At 42.0% G+C, this 24,641-nt stretch overlaps 1 protein-coding gene across 4 annotated transcripts in view; it reads right to left on the reverse strand.

The window, feature by feature from the left end:
- LOC125889077 (seizure protein 6 homolog) overlaps positions 1–24,641 on the reverse strand; it is a 469,538-nt gene that overhangs the window by 304,629 nt on the left and 140,268 nt on the right. For all 4 annotated transcript variants that reach the window (XR_007449397.1, XM_049576748.1, XM_049576749.1 and 1 more), the window contains exons 2-3: positions 12,247–12,822; positions 7,064–7,197 (exon numbers count right to left, since the gene is read on the reverse strand). Coding sequence is in view for 3 of the 4 variants with exons in the window: in XM_049576748.1 (XP_049432705.1) it covers positions 7,064–7,197; positions 12,247–12,822 (710 nt within the window). In the remaining variant the exon portion in view is untranslated. The remainder of the gene's footprint in view (positions 1–7,063; positions 7,198–12,246; positions 12,823–24,641) is intronic.

The raw sequence follows: 24,641 nt of genomic DNA on the forward strand, positions 1-24,641 counted from the left end.
CCATGTTAAGACTCGGGAACCTTTGTCATACAGTAATGGTTATAAAGACAAACACTGTTAAGGTAACATTATTATTGTGGAACCACGTATTGTATAAATCACTTTCTTACACTTAATGGGTACAATGACATATGCACATAGGTCAAAATCATCAGAACAAAATAGCTGATGAATTTGGGATTATTTTAAAATGTTTCCCTGTTTTTGTCCCACTTACACATGGCCCACTTCCTAAAGCACTGCAATCCGAATTCCTGCTAATAGTCTGGGGTCTGCTTGAAATGAAGTAGTTTATATAACGTATCAGAAAGGAAGATCAGAAAGTATTTATGTCTGTTTTGAATGGCCACACCTCAGACGAGTTGAAATGCTTGTCAACACAAAGTACATAAGTCTATTACTTGAGTCAAAATACTGATACTCCTGGTCAAATATTACTCCAAACAAGTGAAAGTTGCTGAGTTGAATTATTACTTAAGTTAGTAAGTGGAGTACTGGTGTGCTTGCTTTTAAAAATACCTATGCAGTCAAAGTACTTCTCTTTATTTATTTTTAATCTCAACACCCAAAGCTCAAATGCCCACAAAAACTCAAATTGACAAAAGGACAAAAGGGGGAAACTTTATCTCCATCTGGTGCCATAGACATAGTGATGGACTGCCTAATTTCAGTTGCGCATGCGCAAGGTAGAGGTACGGGAACACCACTTCCACACACAAACCACATGCAGAGCTGCATTATCACATTTTATGGACTTTTGCATTCAGAAAAGAAAAAAAAATCATCATGACTCCAAAGCAAATGTAACGAGTACCAAGAGCCTTCATAGAAATGTAGTGGTATCACAAGTACAGTGTTTGTCATTCATATGTATTAGAGTCAAAGTTTAAAAAAGAAATTCAAGTAAAGTACAGATACTCAAAAGCTGTCCTTAAATACAGTAGTTAAGTAAATGTACTTAAGTACTGTCTACCAAGTAATCTTACAAATGGGGCTGAAAAAGGCTGACACTTTTGGACGGTCCCTCCTCAAATGATTCATGGTGTTGCATTTGTACTCAAAGGAAAAGTGGCAGAATTAGCTAGGAAAAGGGAGGTGGAAAGATTAAAATATTATATTTTTGTCACCACATACCAGGCCAATTACTGTGTATAGTGGGGGTGCTTGTTGGATTGTTGATTTTGGAGAGACCTCCCAATTTTGTATCAAAAAGTGAAAGAGGAGTAGGTTTCAGACACTCTTTGATGAACCACAAAGCACTTTGTATGAAGCATACTGATGTTCTAAGATGACACATAATTTTGCCAACATGCCAGCTTCTTTTCACGTACCAGCAATGAGCTTCACCTGGAAGACATGGGAAGTTCACACTTTCCCTCTAAATTTTCAACCATAGTGTGTAGGTGCCTCGACCAACAATAAGTAACTAATTCAGTATAGCAAAGCTTCCCAACTGCCAGTTGTATTCAGTAGAATGTGCATCCCAGCTGGAACTTTTGCTACAGGGAATATAACCCCATGTCTTTGCATGTGATGGTAACTTCACTCCCACAGTGAGTAGTATTTTAGCATTACAGGGTTGCCCTGTGTTAGCATTGACTTAGTACCATTTTGAAGATGCTGAAGTCTCCAGTAATGAAATAGGGGACGAAAAAAAATTGTACACTGGTACACAAATTAGTACTACGTAGCTAGGAGAGATGGAGGGTGAGTTTTGGTGAAAAACAAGGTCAGAGAATGACATTAGCGAATACAGAATCTAACAGAAACTCCCGGTTCTTCAAAACTAGGCCTGTGACAGGGAGGGAAGAAGAGCAGGGAGTACAGATAGGCTGGCCACTTATATCAATGGAGTCCTCTACTGTGGCAGACCTAAAGTCCAGTGGGAAATTATACAGCGGGGTTATTGGGCACTTAACCGCCATGAAGGACAATGGTCTTCCTTTTCAATTAGACTGAATTAAATAAACACATACTCCCTCTCTCCCCATGTGGCTTAACTGATGGCTCAATGCTCTGACAGGACTGTGTATGCAATTGTGGGTGTGTTTCTGTCTTACATAGGCTTTGCCCTCCATTGGACTTTATTGGTAATACAATCATGAGCATGCATTCCCTCACTGAAATTTGCATAAACGTAGCCAGCCAATCAGGACTTGCCTACCTAAATATGTGTCAAACCCCACAGTATATAAGGCAACACTATTACTGTCTATTATCCTTTTTCTTTTCAGTGAATGGCAATTTTACTCACGGCCCATTCCAGGAATGGAGTCGCTGTTTCAGAAACCTGTTATGTTCTGGCCTCATCACTGGTGCAGACCTTAAGGACTACCGCGTCAAAATTCTTGTGTTTGTCTTCCAGGGGATAGCTTTTCAGCAATTCCCTGGCACCTGGCACTTTCGTGAAAAGTGTGGGTGCGGCGCTTCTGCCACTGCACATGTGTGAGGGTCTTCTTTTATCCCAATGACCTCATCATTATGGCCAAATCCAAGAATTGGGTGATATTCCACACAGCCCTGTTGATCTTCCACCCCACCAAGTTGTGATTTTTGATCAACTGGAAGAAGAGCAGCCCCGTACCGTATCATCAGGTGGAGTATCTGGGGTTTTACTCGACATGTGCAGATTTCAAGCCACCCTGCCTCAACACAGACAAATGGCCCTGCAGCAAGGTGCATTGGTGATAATGTTGGTGGTCATGCAGGCACTTGGGTTCATGGCAGCTGCCAGTTCAGGGCCACTGCCCATTCCAAGTCAGTCTGCCCTTGCTTGGATGGTAAAAAGAACAAGCAGTGCTTGGGTATCCATTTTCCCTTAGTTGAGGGTGACCTCCAATACTAGGAGTTCCACAACACCTGGTGAAGGGAACACTGTTGGGATAAATGACTTCCTATGTCACAGTGCTCACTGATACGTCCTTGATGGGATGGAGAGGGACCTGCCCGGGGAGGTGGTTTGTGACCTCCAATGACACCAGATGAGAGGGCTTCACAAGTGCGTCTCCCGAGCCTATGGGCAGGCAAAAAGAGACTCCCACCGTGGTCCACCGCTATAGTTCATGCACACTCTACACAGCATGGCAGTGTCAGCAACCTTGCTCTGTAGAATGAGTGTCGGGGACATATGTACAGCAGCATTGTGGTCTATGTCATTTCTGTTTATATGTTCTTATATTTCTCTTGGACATGTTGGGCTCTTCTTCAGGGTCAGTGCTCGCTGGACTGACATAGGACTGGCAAAAAGGGATGGGTGTATGTCAGTTGTGTTGCACCTAACGCTCCCATCTGTTCATGATACACCTATGTGTACCCATGCTCCTTGATGACCCAGTGAATGTCATTTGCAGGGTGTCTATTGCTTGTCTTTCAGCCCCAGCAAATTTAGGCCGTGGCTCCACTCAGTTCAGTTGCATTCTAACAGGGGGTTGGCTGGGGCCATCTTCTTCTCTGCTCTGATAGCCTAAGTTGAATGGAAGTAGGTGAGCTACTGGAATTAGGACCAGCATGTCTTGGTGGATGTTACGATAGGGTGTTTATTCATTGGGCTCCATCCACGGTTCCCATAGAGTCCGGTAGGACAGCAGACAGCGGTGCTGCCTTGTATACTGTGGTGTCTGCACAAATTCAGGTAGGCACTTCCTGATTGACCAGCTACATTTATGTAAATTTCAGAGGGGAATGCATGCTTATGATTGCAGCAGACTACTACCTAAAGTCCAGCAGAGGGCTCCACCTTAATAGAACAAGGGTTACAATATCGTACCCTTCTTTGTATTATTTGAATTAAATTTAAATTGCACTGTCTTGTTAAACTGGATTTAGCTATTGGTGTTATTTCATAGTCAGACCTACAGAATTGTTTGTAATTTCATGCTGCCTACATGCAGATATTCAGTACAATAGAAAGAACACATCAATCTAAATAAAGATCATTCAACCAAAATCCATGAAGTTAAAACCTCTCTCTAAGATGAGACTTACAATTTATGTACAATGGGAATTCTTAATGGTACATTTTAAAGGCTATTATGAGCTGATTGACATTTATCTTTATAAAGTGAAATCTCCTGATAACCTAAACATGAGGAAAATGTCCATACTGATCTCATAATTCAAAGCCTTTTTATTTTGTCATCCATGTGAGGAAACATAAGCTATTTCAGAATGTGTTGAACAATGAAAGCATGCTTCATGTTGTAGGATATCTATGACGTATTTCTGGTAAAATCCTCTTATAAAATCCAAACATATGGTAGAATGAAGAGGAGCACAATGGAACTGTATTTTTTAAAATGAACAGTGAATTGCGCTCCTGTCAGAGCAGCTGCTATATAAGCTGTATATCTCTGCACTGCTGGCCCACAGACGGCTGGAGAACTATTGTTGATGAAAAATTAAAATGCTAATTGAAGCCATCCATCTGACAGTAGGCCAACACCATGCTCAGTGTTTTAACAGCTCATACAGCGACAGTGATTTGGACACAGATGGACAATGTCGGAGTGGGTCCAGAGCCATTACATGCACCAGGACAACACAGTGTATAAATAAAAACTAAGCTCAGTATAGGTCACACACACACTATTGATTATGGTGTCAGCTTGTCACCCTGCCAGGAAGGCAATCCATTTAAATGCCCAAACAGTATGTCCATAGTTACGACTGTCAGTCATGGGGGTGTAGATCATGCACACACATAGTTACACTATATTAGGGCTGCACTATACATCGTTAAAACATAGCCATGTGCGCATGTGCGATAGTCACATCGCTGGGGAGCTGGGGGGTCAGATAACATCAAAAATTTTGCCCAGGTTCGGCCCACTTGACATGCTGCTGTGTTGTGCTATGGCCTATTTAAGTGCTTGATTTGTTATTTACATGACAACACCTGTATGCAACACAGGCTCCGCTCCATTAGTGCCATACTGTGGGTTCGGGCCGGGCTTGGTTAAAATTGTCTCTTTCTTGGGTCGGGCTCAGTCAGGAAAATGCGTCCTGAGCCATGCTCTAGTGTGCTCACCTGTGTCTGTGTGTGTGGGTGTGTGTGCGTATCGGGCCCGAACTCCGCCATGAGTGATACAAAGGGCAGAGGAGAATTGTAAACGCGCAACCATGTAGAGACAGAAATGACATAAGATAAATAACATAAGGCTATTTAGTTTGTTTAATAAAAGGACATGGTATAAACCTGTTCTATAGGAAAGGCAACCTTAAATGACTTCTGTTGTGATCTGGTGCTATATAGAAAATAAAATTAAATAAAATTAACTTGACCTTCAAGGGGGCCCCCTCAGTCCTTGATATTTTTTGAGCTTCTCATGTTCCTTCTGCCTGATGTTACCATCACTCGGGACTGTTACATCTATCACCACTGCCTTCTTCTGTTGTTTGTCCATCAACACAATGTCCAGTTGGTTAGCCTCATTCCCATTTGCCTGCAGGACCCCAAGGTATTTGTAGCTGTCCTGAAAATCTGCAGTGCTGCCTTCTGGTAGATCAACCCCTCGGTTCTGAGTATCCTTCCTCTCTCTCTCTCTCTCTCTCTCTCTCTCTCTCTCTCTCTATATATATATATATATATATATATATATATATGTGTGTGTGTGTGTGTGTGTGTATATATGTATATATATATATATATATATATATAAGCAATATCACACTCGAGCTCGTGATGTTGTACTGTGATATCGTCACAGCTGTGACAACAGTTCAACAGTTAAATAAGCAAGGCTGAAATGTTGAAAAATGAGGACAAAATAGATAATTTAAGCATTTTATTTGTCTTCCGCCAACAAAAATAGTTCCCTCAGGACTCCGCTGTCACTGTTGCTATGTAACGCAGACATGGTGCGCCAGGCACTTACTCTTTACACACATTTATCTGCACGTTTCCATTAATTGTGCAGCCAGTGAAATAAGTCTCTGGTGACTGCATGGTGGACTGTCGCTTCACAGGCACAGCCGACTCTGCCTTCTGATCTGACAGTATGTTGCTTTTCTCCAAGTCATTGAGCTCCGCTGATGAAACACTGACAAACCTAGATGTGTGCTCAGATGGATTCAGCTTCTCCTCTCCCTCACCTTCCTCTGATGACCATTCATATTTCAATTCAAAACTTATTTTAGGAAATAAATCCATATTTTTGGCTGTTTGACAGTGGATGAATTAATTAGCCTACAACGCAACTGCTGACCTAACTGACACTAACCGTCAGTTTTGATATGACTGTTAATTGCAAACAGCTGTGAGGCGGAGTGATACATACACAGTGAAATAACCGTGATGTTGTACTCCAATATCATCACGGTTTTACTGTCTCTCAACCAATCAGATTGCAGGGCCGGAACTAACTGTTGTATAAATATATATATATATATATATATATATATATATATTAGTTGAGAAAATTGTAGGTACCCCCCTGAAATCAAGTACTGGGGAATACCATTTAATTTCCACTCCTGCACCATCGAGAGCATCCTGACTGGTAACAAACCTTGCCTAAAGGATCTTTACTTTGGGCATTGCAAGAATAAGGCAGAGAATCATTAGAGATTTCAACCACCTGGATACCAGCCTTTTCTCCCTGCTGAGATCATGAAGAAGGTACTGCATACACGTGCACTCCAACTCTGAACAAACCCAACTGATTCCTGAACACAGGTTTACCTGTGGCTTATACTAGTAAGCCAGACACAACCTGTGGTAAGACAACTTTGGATTTACTTGGAGGTGCTAGCCACCCTCCAATACCTCAAGTCTATGAGGTATCCTATGAAAACCTAGTTTTCATTGAATATCATACAGATCTGACAGCCATGTTTTAAACATTGATACCATAACTTTTAATAATAAATAAATAAATAAATTATATCATACCCATGTACTTTGGACTTTTGGCCAATAAACTAGTGTGGCGGAGACCACAATGTAAGCAATTTTGTATTCACATAGTAAAGAAAAAAACTGTAGAACAGTATGTTTACTAAATAAGAATTTTCCATGACAGTATCGGAAGACAGACAGATAGATGGATGTTGGTCCGTCCCTTACCTGGACCTCCACTCCATAGCCCATATAGACGGTGATGATGTAGCTGCAGTCCATAGTGGAGTGAAAAGCTGAGCTGGTCTGTGGTGGAGCCTCTATGTATCCTTCTGGCCCAGTCAGGTTCAGCTGGCAGGGAACTGCAGGGACATACAGTAGCATGAAAATGATTCTCATGGAAGCAGTGTGGATAGACACACAAGACACACAGACACAGACACACACACACACACACACACACACACACAATGGTATAAACATTGTGTGAATACCGACATCTGATCACAGGCCTTTGCAAATATTACTAAGTGCTCTCATTATCTTGTATGTGCTCCCATGGCGATCACATCTCAATATCCACATTAGGTAGGCAGATATGGCAGACATGTCAACATTCATGGTGTGTCTCAGGTCAAGAGAGGTGATGCTGAATACTTTCAAGACACCTCTACAACATGCAAGGCAAGGGTCCCATGACCAACTGTAAATTACTTTCCACAAGCTTGCTAACTTGGCTGATAACTATCTGCCTAATATTCTCATTCTGTTTCTTCATACTGAAACTTTCCTATGATTATTTTCCTCCTTGGAAAAAAAGTGTTTTTTTTTTAATTGCCCAAGTACTTTTTTCCCCAACAGTTCAAAGGTTTGCCAGGATCATTGGTCAAAATCTGTGAAAATGTAAGTCATGGTATCAGGGACACACTTTATTATAGTAAACAAATGTTAGTTTTGCTGTCGACTTAACCTAAGTTGTAGCTGTTGGTTAACCATAAACAATATGTTTACCAGCTAGCTAGCTTGCTAACTGCATTTTAGTACCAACTGAGATACATTTCAAGCCAAAAGAAAGAGGTGGCAGTAACACATTACATAACTAGCTGACACAAAACATATTCACCCTGTGTAGAGTGCATTTAAACTAACCTAGAAAAAAATATGAATGTTTTTAGCTCTATCCAGAGCATGAGGTAGTGGTTCACTTCAGCCTTTTGTTGATTATTAACAAAATTAAGAAATTAAAAAATTAAAAAACACCTGCCGGCATAACTTTTTTTTTTCTCCACCTGTTTTTGGAGTGGAAAGAAAAAAGGTTCTTCAGTCATAAACAGATGAGAGAAAACAGTTTAGCCTAGACTTAAATAGATCTCTAGAATACATTTTCCTCACTTGCCTTTGAGGGCTTCCATATTAAGCCCTGTGAGGCAGTTTATGATTTTGGGCTGTGTAAATAAAACAGATTTCACTTAACATGTCTCTTGGTCATGTGACTTGTCCTGCAAGTAGTAGCAGTCCCTCAATATTCTCCTGTAGCAATGCTCTGCTTATTTTTCCCACATAGAGGACAGGTTGCTCTTAAGATCTTTGATGGGACAGCTTGAGAGAGCAGGAAGAGGTGGAGTCAAGTAACCTTTAATTTGTTATCTTTATTTTTTTATTTTAAAGCCTCAGTGTGTAAAAATGGTGAGTAACAGTGACATCAGCGGTCAAATTCTAGATTGCAGGGCTCACTCGCGCACCCCTCCCATCGGGTAAGTGACAGTGGCCTCGTAGGACAAAAAGCCTTGCGCAGACAGAGACGGTATCATCCACGAGTTTTTCAAGTTTTTCAGGAGTAGGCCTATCTAGCGATGAGGTGAATATTTATTTAGGAATCTAAACCATGTTACAATATTGTAGCAACCCTGCAGTAAATATTCTGTTATAATGTCAGTGTTCTGTGAGTTAATGGCATGTTTGGGATTGAATGAGTATAGGTAGAGGGGCGGGGTGCGAGTGTGATGGGAATGAGGGCAATGTGTGAGTGCGCGTGCTGGTGTGTGTATGAGCGAGCTGGAGGAGCGAGCAGGAGTGCACAGTTGGAGTTACAGCTAAGTTCTTGTTTGTTGGTTGTTTTGGCGTAGTTACAGCCAACAGTAACCTGTACTGTTCAGTAATAAACGGTGGTTTGCCGAAAAACTGCGTCATCCTTTCCACACGTCCTGGCGGACACTACAATATGTTATAGCTTACCAGTGACATATAGGTTATCTGTGAGATATAACGTTATGTTAGGAGTGTTTTATCTGTAGTTGTTTTGGTAACACGAGCAAACATTAGCACAGTAATGCTAAAATAACACATTTTATGTGATAGTCACGGTACAGTGTGGCAAATATAGGTTGGTATGATTATAATATATGCATTTCCAGAGTGTTTTTCCACAGGAGTTCTTTCCACCTGGAATAAGCAATGCCGATATTCACTCGCATTTTGTCCCGTCCTCGCTTATCTGACCTTTTTCTTTTATTTGTTTGCATGGTTTCCCTCTTAAGTGCAACACACACCGCCACCGGCGCGGCGCTGTGGCCATCAAGTGCCGCCCCCCAACACACACTGGCAGCGGCGCGCAGCGGCACCATCGACGTGTATTTTCCAGTAACGGAAGAAGAAGAGGAAAAACTTTGAGGCGACAACAACTTGGATTCACGGGTGAGTTTCTTATCAAAGTCGTCTATTTAAAAATTTGAAACAACCGAAGTTGATACTACGGTGGCCGAAACGTACATAAAAGGCTTTTCTCACAGCGCCGCCACGAGCGCCGGCCGTGCTGGAAATAGAGCAGTGGGCTGAAGCAGAGCAGCGCAGAGCAGCGCAGAGCAGCGCGAAGCGTCGGCCAGCGCCAGTGTGGGTTGGTTCATAGAATATAATGGAGGCGGGTGTTTTGACGTGCGGCGTATGGCGGTGGTGTGTGTTGCACTTTACGGGGCAAAACGTGTGTGCTCCTCCATTTAAAGTGTGACAGAATCATAAAAGTACAAAACAGGTTCAAGCAGAAGCGCCCGGATTGATCTTCACCTTAACCGTCTCCAGAGAACGGCAAGTTCTAGGTAAACGCGAAAGGTGAAGCGCATATATCCCTTTCGGCCACTGTATTCAAATATGGCGAAGCAAGAGGGCAGCCTCCAGCAAACCGCGCCCTGCCTGTGTATATAGAGAGAAATCATTCTAAGCCTATGAGAAAGCTTCCATTTGTATGTGAATTGCATTACACTTTAGCAAATATATATTTATGAAAGCAATAGTTGATATTTGCTAATAAACAGCCACGTAAGTTACACATTGTAGCTTTAAGAATATGGTCACACTGTACATATGTATATACACCTGGCTGAGATTTCACAACAATGCAAGCCAGACCACCTCCAAGTGTGCTCCAGTTTTTCCTGATCCAGATCAGATATACAGATACAGATCACACATCAATACCAGGCGTAAATGGGGTATTAGTCTTGTTTAGGACAAGATTAACAAACCAGTATAAATCAGTATAGCAATGTCTGTAAATGCAAATACTGTCCAAGCACAGACATTGCTATAAACACACAAACACTCTATCTGACATTGTTTGAAGGTTTTCCGCCTTTGTGGCTGCCTTTCTAAGCAACTAACCCCTGCGATGGGACAGCTGAGGACAGAATATTTCCTAGTGGCCTTTGGGGTTTTCTGCTCCACCACCTTCATCCCTCCCTCTCTCTGAGCTAAAAAGTAAACTTTTGCTGAAGTGCTTCTTCATGAAGAAGAACATCCTCTCAGTGTTCCCTCGGCACTTCACCTCAGGGAGTGTCCACTCCAACATTATTACTGCATTACAGTGTTGCCATTCACCCTGTGCCTGGGATTTTGTGTACAGTACTGCGTGCCTTAGCTTTGCCGTCAACCTGCACACAGATGAGCTGATTAATCAAACTGCTTCCATCTTGCTCTCTCCGACCTGAACAGTTCACTGAGTCACCACCCTGATTTTTTTATTTTCCATATCCACTCTCTTCATAACCAACAATCTGAGAGTATCATACTGTGGTCCCTGTTTGTACCTCTCGATTACGGGTTAGTAAAGCAGCAGTGCTGTTGTACTTTATTTCAGCCCCATGGCTGTGTGATCGTGACAGGTGCACATAGAGAAGATATTAGTTGAGGGTGTGATGACAGAATAAGAGCTACAAAAGTGCACTCAGTAGAATGCAGATCTCTGCCAGGTGTGTCTGGGGGCATGTGGGTAGAAAACAAGGACTGCAGGGCATGTTGTGTGTCCAGTGTGTATGCATGACAGCAGTAAAAAGATGCATAAATAATTTAATGGCATTGTAACTGAACATCACACTTCCTCTGTGTGTGCTGTTATCCAAGTTTCTCTGTTAAATGTTTTGGTAGCCGGTCCGACCAGGTGCACGTGCAGCCCCACTATGTGCAACCAGGAATTCACTCCTATTCATTGTGTATTGGAAGTGACTGATTTGCTGCACAAAACATTCTGGGATACCTGCAATGCAGAGCAAGCTACTGGTGCGACAAGAGGGCGTGACAATGTGAAAGATTCAAACTGCGCTCAAATCCTGCAACTGGCAGGGCAGTGCATAGGGAAGATAATCCGAATTGGTCTCATATATTGGGGCTGCACTGATACAGAGGACACTGCTGATGACATTATCCCCAAACACGGTGGTGGGACAGCTTTATGCAGAGGCATTTCGCCCACCCTCCTGTTAACACTGTTAGGTCCATTAGCACTGTTGCAGTTGCTAGCGTTGTTAGTACTGTTAGTGGGGCTAGAAACTGGGATTTACTTATCTTGAATCATGCCTAACCTTAGTGAATCATAACATGTCATGTATGGATTTATTCTACAGATGTTCTGCTTCAAAATAAGACCAAACTTTTCCATGAATGTATCAACAGCAAACAAACTGGCAAACAATGACCAAATAACTCACTGAAGGTAATGCAGTAGATCGGTTTACCAGTCATGGTTGGTGATACTCAGTAAAAACTGTACTGTCAAGTTTGAGGAACACCGTGGGGCGTAAGTGACTTAGTGGTTAGAGCAGGCGCCCCATGTACAAAGGCTTAGTCTTTTCTGCAGGTACGATTCCAGTCTGCAGCCCTCTGCATCTCTCCAATTTAATGACACACACACTGCACACACACACACACACACACACACACACACACACACATTATGCATGATATTATTGATGTATTTGTTGTATGCAATATTTTTTTTGTATATTGTTTCTACCCAAATATTATATCTATTTGTGTCAATAAAATAACTAACTAACCATGCACACCGCAGCAGTCAAATTATTAAAAGGAATATGATAATACATTTCTTATACTTCGTGGTATAAAAGAAATAATAATCTTACTTGGACTCTGCATGGTGGTGATGACGGTGGTGGTAATTAGGGTGGTGGTTGTCTTCTCTTCATCACTGCCAGGCCTCACATTCTGCTTCAGTCCAGGCTGATTTGGGCTCTCCTCATCTTCCTCCCTTGCAGCAGTAGCAGCAGAGGGGATGGTGGCAGCATGTTCTGGATCTTTTAAAACCCCGCTGGTGTCTGGAGCAGGAGTGTTGGAGTGAGAAGTGGGGGCTAATGCATGCATTACAAGCGTTGTTTGCATGTTGGAGCTTTCAGCACTCTCATATGAAGACCTTTTATCATCGCTATCCAGTGGAGTCCGGGATGGCAGGGTGGAGAGGGTGGGCTGAGAGCTGGATAACCTGCTGTCTTCAAAGTAGCTCTGCTGACCATGAGGGCTGAACGGGACTTGGTGTTGGGGAGGATTCCTGTAGAGCGGGTAGTGGTTTGGGACATTGACAGGTGGAGCTGTGGTGACCACGGGGAGCCTCCTGCCCATGTCCTGGGTGGTGGGGTACAGGCTGGCACCGTTCTCTGGAGGGCCCCCTGGGGTGATAGAAAGACCATCCTCAGAAGCAGAGGCTGCGAAGAATGAAAGAGAATAACAAATGTGGTTGGATGGATGTTGAGTCATACCACAGACTCAATAATCACTTGGCCGTGCAGGTGCAGAGATTTCTGGCTTCACTTAACTGCCTGTTTTCTGCTTTGGCTCCAAACCTTTCCATCCACAGCCATTTAGCACACTGCCAATCCCATTTTCAATTGGTAAATGATGGAGAATGTGCTACAGCAAGCAACCAGCCTGTGTCATAGCACATCTCTGCATCAGAGGCCACCAAGCCTTCAAGCCCAAAAACATAAAATGCCAAATCAGTCGTATTCTAGCCATATTTAACAGATTTAACATAGTGACATGCCACCTTTTTACTGAAAGTAAAGACAGGATTTCTTCTCCTGTATTTCTTTTCTTTTTGACTGAGGCTATGATTAAACTTTTTACTGGAAAAGAAATAGCCATGAAATAACCTTTCTCATCTTACTTCATTACACTTATTTAACATCTTAATGTCAAAATAAAAAATTAAAAAATTAGATGAGGGATATTTATTTTCCTTTTCATCCATGTTATGTTTAACAGGAATAAAAAATGTAATTGCATCCAGTGATGGAACAAACAAGGATTTTAAATTTGCTATAATGCACCAAAATTTGTATACATCCCATGTAATGATGAGCCAGTAATTTTCATAACCCACCACCCCTCCCCCCCGCCCTATTCAGACTTCTGCCTCCTTAATTTTTGTTACTGTCCCACCACATTTCACTCTGACGCCACCAGGCACTGTTATACAATAATGTCAACCGACAACATATTATGCCAATGTGAATGGACGACTTTTTTGTTGGTGTCTAACACCAGAAGTGACTGACCAAGCACCGCTTTTTGATGACTTCAGAGTGAGACTGGGAGAAACCTACCCTTTGTAGCTTTATGTTAATTACCTAACTTGGTGTTAAGGATGTAACATCATTCGTGGTGTACTAATTTGTAGGATATCATCCAAACTGATGTATAAAGGTGTGTTGCTGTGTTTGGTCCTTTTTTTTCTACCTATAACAAGAAACATCTTCCAACATGGCCAATGAGTTTGCAAGTTTTATGTTGATGGACCACAATGTTTATCATCAAATAAAATCAATCTATTAGCCTCCACAGGACATGTCTGAACCAGTCAGGACCAGAAAAAGGTGTTGGGGTGCTTTGACCAATGGTAGCATCTGACCCTCCTTTCCCCTAGCCTGGAAATCCAGACCCAAATCTAGAAAGATTTAGGGTCTGGCCAAGAGTAATGAAAATGGCTCAACTTGAGGGGCGGCACCAAGCATGCATTTGAACATATCACTGCACGCAACTGGATAACACTATGACCAAACAGCAAAAACGTCCTTCTTGCAAAGGAAAGACTCGAGCGCCGTCCTCTGTTCCTCTTTTAGAGAAAAAGCCAAGTCTAACTCGTTCATTGTAGCGGCCAAAGCCGTTTCAAACAACTGGTATTCATCCGTAGTCATCTTGCAATGTTTACTGACTGATTCCGCAATTTGTCGTTGCAGCGCTGTCGTCATCTGTTTAGCTCACCTCTGGCCCGCCTGTGTCAGATACACCGAGGTGTAGCTTGGTTTCATGGGCATAGGTAATAAGCATCATTACTGATTGCCAGAGTGACTCGCTGAGCAAATTCAAATTGTGCTCTCGCGAAAACTCTGGATTTCCAGGGTACCTTTCCCCTACACCATGTCAGAATTTCCTCCAACAATTTCTGTAACCAAAAATCACATTCATACCTTCTTGACACAGTGATGGGTCAGGTATGTGAAGGTAAGAAAGTAAGCAGGGCATGAACTTCTTTCTAAAGCTCTCTTTATTCATTCTTAATACAACTATTTCTGTCACAACTGGGTGCAACAACACAAGTGCCCTTAAGGAGACCAAACTATTTCGCTCTGCATGATGGCCATTTTTTGTCCCACCTCTGAATGTTGCCATACAGACCTACTAAATCTTTGTCTTTTGATGTGGTCAGAGAACACAACCCATTCTCGTTCCAAAATCATCACATACTGCCACTCTATCAGGGATTTCTGTGTCAGACACAGATGAGAAAAGCCATTCTTTCACTGTGGTATGAGACAACACTAGGCGGCATCAGTGGGTGTTTCTCAAAGTCAAGGACCCATCCACCCAAGGAAGGATCCTGCAGAGGTAAGGCAAGAGTCCTCCCTAGCATTCAGTGAACACACATTGGAACAGGTTAACAAGTGTCCCCATGTGATCATCATTAATCCTCAGCAAACTAAGGGGGTTTTAGGGTACTGTGATAATTTTGGCACTCTCTAATGTTGTACAGTTTTAAACAAATGTATTAGTATTGTCAGAATCATGTGACTTTTAGAGAGAATATATTTCTGGATCATATTTAGGAGTAAAGACAGCAGCTGAAAAAAGTTCTAAGTTATCATTTACAGTATATACACAGACTCACACACAGAGTCACTCATTTCAAAGTGATCCATATTTTCTGTGTGTCACCACACATTGCCCTACAATAATATGAACTACGGATCTGATCTGATGAGCTGCGCTGCTCAGAAACAACTGAGCACACCGGTTGTACATGATACCGCCGGGTAATCCACTGAAATAAATTCACCTCAAAACAAATGAGTGTTGCTTTGCCCTGCAGGATATTCTAATGTGTCTACTCTGGCCATTCTCACCATGATTCCCCCAAAAAATGCACTTATTGAAAATGACAGAATGAAAGCAATTATCATGTCGTTGTCATGTGAATAGCGGGAGGTGGAGGGGAGGGGGACACTTAGCGCTCCATCTCTGCTGTTAATAATTAATTTCAAAACTTCTGTTTTATCTAAATCACATTATTTCAAAAATGTCATTATTTGGCAGTGGATGCAATGAAAAGTGTAAATTATGAGGTTTCTGTCAATATTTTTTCCACGTTTGTATGATAAAAACTCCTGAAGACATTGATCCAAATAAATGGCATATTTATCAAAATCTTGCCAAGCTCCAGCTCCGGGCTCCGTTTCATTGCAGAGGCCCCACCCTTACTTCCAGCAAATCGTGTGCAAAGCATTGTGGGGATTTTATACCCGTGGAGGATCCACACATGCATCCTTCCAGTTTCTCTGAAAGAAGGACTCAGTCCTCCGTGAAACTCGGAAGGATCCTTGACATTGGAACAGTCCTTCGGTGGGGGTCAATGACATAGTGTCCTTCAAATTCATCTGTTTGAGGATCCTTCCTTGACTTTGAGAAACACCCAGTTTATAATGTCGCTGGATGACGCCAGTTTGACATGCTGCTGGAAAACAACGTAATATAAGGAGCTGGAGAGTCGCTACAGCCCCGGAAGCCTGATGCTCACTTCCTGTATGAGCCAAACTACAATGTTTTTTTTTTTTCTAAACCTGACCATGTGCTTTTGTTGTACAAGCCAATATTTGTATAAACAAGGTGACTTACCAACATTTTAAGTTTATTTTGAAAAAGATTATATACATCCATCCAGCATAAACTATACAATTCCTGTGAAAACACAAGTGTATTTTATAAAGCTACAATGCATGTAACAGGCTTAAATTGACATGGCGTCCCAGAGGGTTAACAACAGACCAAGAGCGTCATACATAGACGTTAAAAATCCACTGAACAAGCAGCGATATGTGACGAGCTGGAAGTAAGAATGTGTTGGAGAACATGTCATACGAACTAATTTGTTTCTGGCATACTTCAAACTACCTCATAGGCTACCTCAAACTTAATATGTGGGTCCCTGCAGCAGTCATTCTTTTCACCCTCTGTGCATTTCATAGGCACATACCCTGGTGCCTTACAGTACCTCAGGTACAGAGCACACAACAGACTACACTGCACACTACACACGGCGGAGTCATTATATTTTGCCTTGAGCTCTTTAACCTCCTGGTCCACTGTTCTCTGTGTGTCACAAGGTATGTGGTAATTTGATTATGTACAAAATTAGAAAGAAATATGTACCATGTAAGCATAAAGGTCCATTTATGCTCAACGTTAAATACGGATCCGGATACGGACAGAGCCTTCTGTCCGTGCTCCGCGTTCATTTTGTCCATATTTCTGCACGTTTCAATAAAGCTTATGGATGCTGTCACCAAAACTTTTCCACCTGAAACGCTGAAAATAAAATAAAAGAGGGAGACAGGTTTTTCCTGTTTTATCTTATGTTGTTATATTTCTCCCTCTCCCCTCTCTGGGAGCGTCCGACCTCCTGCTGCCGTCTCAAACACGGAGGCCTCCCTCTCCGTGGAGCCCGCCCTCCCGGCCCTGCACATATTCCCGAGGCCCGGGTCTCCCTCTCCGCGGAGAGGACATTTCTTTTGGAGTTCTGCTATAAGTAGACTTCACTGCTGTGTAGTGTTTATTTTAATGATGTGCTTCTACAAGGTATTTACGTATGTTATGAGTATATAGCCTAGTATATTACAGTATACAGTATGTGAATACAGTATGTGCTGCCCAGCAATCCTGTTTCTCTGCCCAGAGAAGAGTGTCACAGATTTATCTCAGTCATGAAATCCAAGTTTTATTTCACAGAGCTGCAGTGATTTTGACAGCAGAAAGTACAACTTCATAGCCAGAGAATAAATCTGAAATTCACTCGCCCTCTTTATCTCTCCCCGTTCACTGCTCTGCTTCACTGTACTTCACTCTGACATGAAGGCAGAAAAAACCTGTCTTATACTTCTGAATGGAGACAGGGACATTCACTCACACAGCTCTGCACTCCCCAAAGCAAAGTCATTCCATCTTTCAAAGCTGAGTTTTAGCCATATTTCCTTTCAACATGTCTTTATGTGGAGCAGTGCATTAGTGCTGTCACACCACTGTGAGTCCATTGGCAGACTGAAAACTTCTTGTAAAAAGCCACACGGTACAACCCAAACAATTCTCATAAATTGCTCACATCAGTGGCTTCCTCCCTCCCTATCCTCCTCGTAATAAGACTTAATATTCATTCCTGAGGAGATTTGATGAGCCGCTATAATTCTCCCAGTGTAATGATCAGCACTCCCCTCCCAACTGCACCTGTGAGATCTAATCTGAGACCCCTTCAGGAGGCTATCATCCGCTGAGGGAAGTCTTATGTTTCTTTAACAATGCTTCATTTCCACCATAATAGCTCCCACTCTCTGCCAGCTAATAGCTATCTGCTTCAAACAATCAGGGTTTATTGTAGCTGAGCCACTTCCCACCCTGCACCTCGCTTCTCAAACACACGCTGCTCTTTGTACAGAATCAGACACATTGGCAGGTAAAGCTACAAGACATACAATGAATGAGACAGAATCCAACATTGACTGACTGGAGGTCTGTCATTACCCCGCTGCCACAAGGTGTGCAAGATAATGTACACACTCTGGGTGAGTGGTGTGTTTTGTCATATGTGTGAATGAAACATGACAGATGCTGCTGGAGGACACAGCTTTAAAAATGTTAGCAGGGTTTACCAACACATTCTCACCCAGACCTTGTCATATATCGACGTTTGGTCATGGACATTTCACGTCGGCATATGACCTCTAAGATACCCTGGGTGCATTGGTTATTGACATTCTGTGACGCCGCATCAACTTCACCCTTATACATGCATTGTCTGTTTTCAAAATACACTTCCGTTTTCACAGGAAACGTACACTTTGCATACATTCTCTTTCGAAATAAATGCACCACAACAAACGCATATTTTCAGGCAACAAAAGCATGTGCTTGGGTTTAGAAAAAAACAAAAAAACAAAACAGTTTGGTTTTACAAACATCCAGGCACGGAACACCTGCCCCCTGGCATCCATCCCTGTTTGACCCATCCACCTGTCCTCCCGCCCACCGTGCTTTCTGTAACTTTCGTTGTTGTCCCACCACATTTCCCCCTGATGCCACCAGGGGCCTGTGTCACAAAGCGAGATCAACCTTTCCTGGGTTACCCAGACCTATCCTGGGTTGACTAACCCTAACAATGGCAATCAGGATAATCGGTATCACGATGCTGGATATCAACTCGGTAACTCAACCCAGTGTTGCTTTATCAACAGCCGTGAACACGCACGCAGCGGGCCAATCACAATCATGAGAGAAGTGCAGCATCACTGAGCGTCACTGAGCGTCCTCACAGAGCGCCGTATGTGAGGGGAAAAAGTATTTCTAGTGAGGATCAGAGATTAATTCTACTAAAATATGAGGAGGAGAAAAGCAACATTACAGAAAAGGCCAACACCGTGGCAGCTGCAGGAGGAGGAAACATGCGTGGCAATACATAACGATCATCAATCAAACCATCAGTGAAATCACATAATAGAGAAGAAAAAAAAATGAGTAAGGAAAGAAGAAATAGAGGAGGAGAGAGGGAAAAATCAAGACAAAATAAGGTAGCAAATAAAATTGTGTAGGTTAAATTACTCATCACTGGTTCAAGTGGCTACAGTACCTGTACCTGTGCATCTGACACTGATCACACCCTTGAATCCCATGAAATCAATGCTGCGCAGATGAATTGCGTGTATAATACAATTATCATCTAACATCATTGCGTCTGATAAATTGGTCTTCTTTGTCATAATGTTATATATGCTACAATAAAGCTTAAAGCTGACGCCACAATTAAATCATCAACACCAAATTGATAGTCTGAATAAAATCATCCTGATATTGAGCTGTGTTAGAAATTAACAGCTGTGCAAAATATAGGCTACCTATCCCTCAAACACCATGAAGTGTAGACATGATAGGCTACTTTCCACATTTCCAGCAGCAAAGCTGTCAATTAGGCCCATTATCTTTAACAGGGATCATTTCCTCCAACAAAACAAAATGTTGGCACTAATTAATGGTGCTATTAAGTGTCTGCAAATGATCAGTTTCTTTCTTATGAAGGGGTGGGATGAAATTTCGACTTCTTTCCACTCCTTTTTGAACAATCTTTTCATTGTCTGTTGTTGTTGTTTTCTTTTCTTTTTTAATGTTCAAAATAAACTTTCAAATCAAAATCAATCAAATTAATTAAACTTCCCGTCATGACTGGGCTGCATTTCTGTCAGCGGAGTTATTTTTTTTCCCGAACAGCTGATTGGCCAGTGGGTGGTGCTTTTTATAGACGAATTCGGCGAGCGATTTGTGTATGCCGCCATCTTGCAGCGGTGACATGTGTCAGTCATCAATTCATTATGCTGTCATTGTGAACTGACTCTCTACAATGACAGCATCATGAATAGCTGGATTGATGATGTTAGACAGTGGCCTCCGGTAACTGATGAAGGTATCTTAAATGAGTACCGATATTAATTTAGAAATTAATCATTTGTTTGAGCGATAAGCAGTAAAGATTAGAGTAATAGGGAGATAATAGACTGTATCATTAAACATTGTGTAATATAACGTTAGCATATGTTATGTGTGCTGACGTTAGCAAGCTAGCAGCGTGAAATTTAATCATTATGGACAGGCTACGTGACCATCACATCATACTGAAGGCGATCAATATTGATCGCCTTCAGTATGATGTGATGTTCGTCTAAAAGGTGGTGTAAAATTTGCCCGACCCATCTGGAGCTCAGGTAATTTTGACCCTCAGTCAGAGACCTGTAATTGCTGTTTTTCTGGTCATCTGAGGCCAGGCGATCAATAAAATATTCTTGAATACCTAAAACAAAACACAAACATGTGTTGTTGTTTTTAGTCACGTAGCCTGTCCATAATGATTAAATGTCACGCTGCTAGCTTGCTAACATCAGCTCACGTAACGTATGCTAACGTTATATTACACAGTGTTTAATTATACAGTCTATTATCTCCCTATTACTCTAATCTTTACTGCTTATTGGTCAAACAAATGATTAATTTCTATATTAATATCGGTTGTCATTTAAGATACCTTCATCAGTTACCGGAGGCCACTGTCTAACATCATCAATCCAGCTATTCATGATGCTGTCATTGTAGAGAGTCAGTTCACAATGACAGCATAATGAATTGATGACTGACACATGTCACCGCAGCAATGGCGTCGCCGCAAGATGGCAGCATACACAAGTCGCTCACCAAATTCGTCTATAGGATCAGATTGAACCCTGAAGTTACCCTGCTCCGGAGCAGGATAGCCGTTCAGAGTAAGTTACCATGGTGATCTAGCCCGATAAGAACTGAACCGGCTTTGTGAGACCAAAAATCCAGGGTTAATCCTGAAGTTACCTCGCTAAGACATTAATCCTGCTTCGTGATACAGGCCCCAGGTGTTGTTAAACAATAACACTGGCCGCATATCATGCTGACGTGAAAGGACTGCTTCTTTCATCGGTGTCTTGTGCCGGAAGTAACTGCCCAAGCACCAGTATTCAATTTTAGGTCCTTATGCGTCAGACTCCAAAAATGATTTTACAATTTACATAATGCAGCTTACACATAGATTAGTGCTGCACGATTAATCTAATCGCAATCGTGATGTCAGGCTGTGTGATTACATAACCGCATTAAAGGCTGCGATCTGCGATTTAATGTAGGCTAAATAAATGTTAACGTGTGTGCCTGTGAACGTGACTGCCTCTCCTGTAGCGTGTGGAGTTTGTTGACATCACGCCCACAAGCTATCTTGGTGCATGCAGCCAGCGTGCAGCAATGACCAACACAGATGCTGAAGAAGAGCATGAGCTTGACCAAGAACAGCCTGAGTTGGTGGCGAAAAAAATGTCTGTTACATGGCGATACTTTGGATTCAGGTACGGCGACATTGAACAGACGTGCTGTGTAAAAGTTTAAAAGTTAAAGTCGCCACGTCCCGCGGCAACACGACCAATCTATATCAACACTTGAGACAGCACAGCACAGGGAAAAGTAGGAAGAGTGCATGTGAGAGAAAGCTGAGCCGTGTAACGGCCGGGGTCCACCGGGCACGTCAGCGGCGCGACATGTCTGCAGCGTGAGTCCCGCAGCAGCTCGCCCCCCGTTCATCAATTACAGCGGCTCCACTGGCAACGGGAGCGGCGCAACAACCCCCGTCTGCCACGCGACAACTCTCTATTTTAGGATGCTCTTCTATTTTTGTCGCGCTACGCTCCCCTACGCGACCCTCCAGCAGATAAAAACTACATGAAATAGTGTGCTAAATGTGCACAATGTGTTTTTAAATGAATAAACCATTATCAGAGGTGATATGTGATGATTTTTTTCATGCATTTACCCATGTTTATCCTTGACACTGTGTAAATGTCCGCCACGGACAAAGCAAGTAGATGACAAACAGTAGGCTACAGTAAACTTGTAGATAACTCAAATAACTATATGTAATAACTTAGGTGGAAAATGCTTTAACATTTCATGCAGCCTACATGCAGCCTCTCGGCTCGGCTTCTCTAAGTGTCGCTTCTGTACGCAGTCAGTGGAGCCCATATGAATACGCCGCGATGCTACGCTGACGTGATGCTTACGTTTGCAGCCGGTGGACCCTGGCTGTAACGTTGAAGACAAAGAGAGAACTGAAAGCCGCCAGAGCCTCATAAAACAACATCCAAGCACAGTTAAGTAAACATTTGTAAGTGTCACAGGGAAATCATGGACTCCATAACAAATGAAAAATTGAGGAATTTTGCTCGGTTTCGGCCCACTTGACATGCTGCTGTGTTGTGCTATGGCGCTGGAATTTGTCACTTACGTGACAACGCCTGAAAGCAACACAGGCTCGCTCCACTGTGTGTACAGTTCCGTGCTGCGCTGCTGTGTGAGCAGCGTGTTTGACTGTGCTCAGTCTGTTGATGGTCATTGACACACTGTCTGTCCATAACAATAACTATGTCAGGTCAGAGCCCCCCTAATATAATGTAGGGGAAACACTGAATCAAGCAAAAAGACTCATGATACCATTTATTTATTACATTTTATTGTAATTATATTGTAATCGCAATCGCAAATCGCGATATTGTCCACCATAATCGCAATCGCACATTTTTACCAAATCGTGCAGCACTAACATAGATTAACTACATATTTTGCCATTGACTGGTACATGTCCACACACACTATATAAGTTTAAACCAGTTTGTAACACAAACGTTGTGCTTATCACTAGCAGTCATAATTTAGCTGTGTGTTAAATGGTGGGAGGTATATTCCGTGTGGTAAAGTGGCACAAATATATCATGTCATTATGACTTCACATTGCACAATAGGTATTTATATAAATGTGCATTGCAGAGCATTAAGAAGATGTCCTTGTCTCCTTCTTGTCTTTCAGTTTAGACTCATTAATATGCACTCTGATGCCTCAAGGTGTCCTGATATCTAATCAGATCATCTTACACCTGTAATGTTCAAGGTTCTATCGCATCTTGTTCTTGAGTTAATATTCATAAGGATGTGCCTGCACACACAATGCCATCATAATGCTATCACGTGCCACATATAACAGTGAAGGAACAACACCAACAACAACAACAACAAAAGCAGTGACAATATGCATCATGCCAGCATGCAATAACCAAGAGTCTGATGTAAATACTCCATTATTGTTTATACACGTAACTGAATTATGTGAGGACATGGTGAAAGTAGCATGATAGTGATAAAGAGCCACAAAACCTCTCTGAATAAGCTGACAAAGCATGTGACTTTAGCTGAATTCTTACTTTTTTTAAATGGGATAGTCATATTCAGAGAGGATGTTTCCTACTCTAAAGAGATACATTTAAAGAATATATTTTGTAGGGCTGTTGTTAATGCATAGCATTATGCATTATTTTTTTTAAATCTCATTAATTGTGATACTCTTTTCACTGCCGTCTGTCTTTCAGAGACTATAGATAGCTGTGTTATGACCTAATGAATCCAGTGGTATCAACCATGTTATGTTAGCTTCTCAGGAAGGTGGATAAAACACGTCTATATAATGCTCCAAAGTTAGACTAAATTTTGGCATGGGAAAACCAGTATGGCTATTTTCACGGAGGTCCCTTGACATCTTACCTCAAGATATCTCAATAAAAATGAGTATTGTGGGTACCCATGAGTCTCCACTTTACAGAAATGTCCACTTTATGTTAGTTCTTCATAGTTTTGGGCACCATCTATGCACTTTTTTACATGTATTGATTGATTGATTACAGATTTATGACTAGAAAAACTCTGACACAAATTGATCTTCAGGTTTCCAGCTTTCAGGTGATGTTTACCTCTTATGTGGCATATACTGTTAATGTACTGTCTCCCACTGAAGCTCCCCTGCCCCCCTCAAAAAGACGGGAGTAGGTCTACAGTCTGGGTCTCACAGAATTAATTACGTGCTGCTGTTGTGTTTCTTTGACCACCAGTTCAGCAGTGCAGAACTGATTTAAAAGAAATATATCTAAAAATCAAGATCATACAGTAGATTTCTTTGCATTCATTTAATTCAAAACACAGAACTGCTTTACCTTGTTAATATGAAATTTAAAACTGTTTTGAAATGTAAAATTATGGAATTTTAAAACTGCTATTAAAAAGTGCAGTTATTCACAATTAACTACTGCAATTCAGTGATTAATCATGATTTAAAAATGAATCATTTAACAGGCCTAATATTTTGCCATAAGGAAGTTGCAACACTTGGTGGTGTAAGTTGTAGATGCGCAACGGAGGCATTGTGAAACTGAATAAAGCCAAAAGTTCTATAACAGAGGAAGCAATAAGTGGTGAGGTGAAAGCTAACAACAACGTGACTGATGCTAGCAGTGACCAAGCTGGAGGGCTGAACAAGGCACTGTCAATAACTGACATCATGGCTGCTATCAATTGACTGCATCACATTGTCGACTCAGAG

This window comes from Epinephelus fuscoguttatus, linkage group LG5 (assembly GCF_011397635.1).
Source record: "Epinephelus fuscoguttatus linkage group LG5, E.fuscoguttatus.final_Chr_v1".
Classification (NCBI taxonomy): Eukaryota; Metazoa; Chordata; class Actinopteri; order Perciformes; family Serranidae; genus Epinephelus; species Epinephelus fuscoguttatus.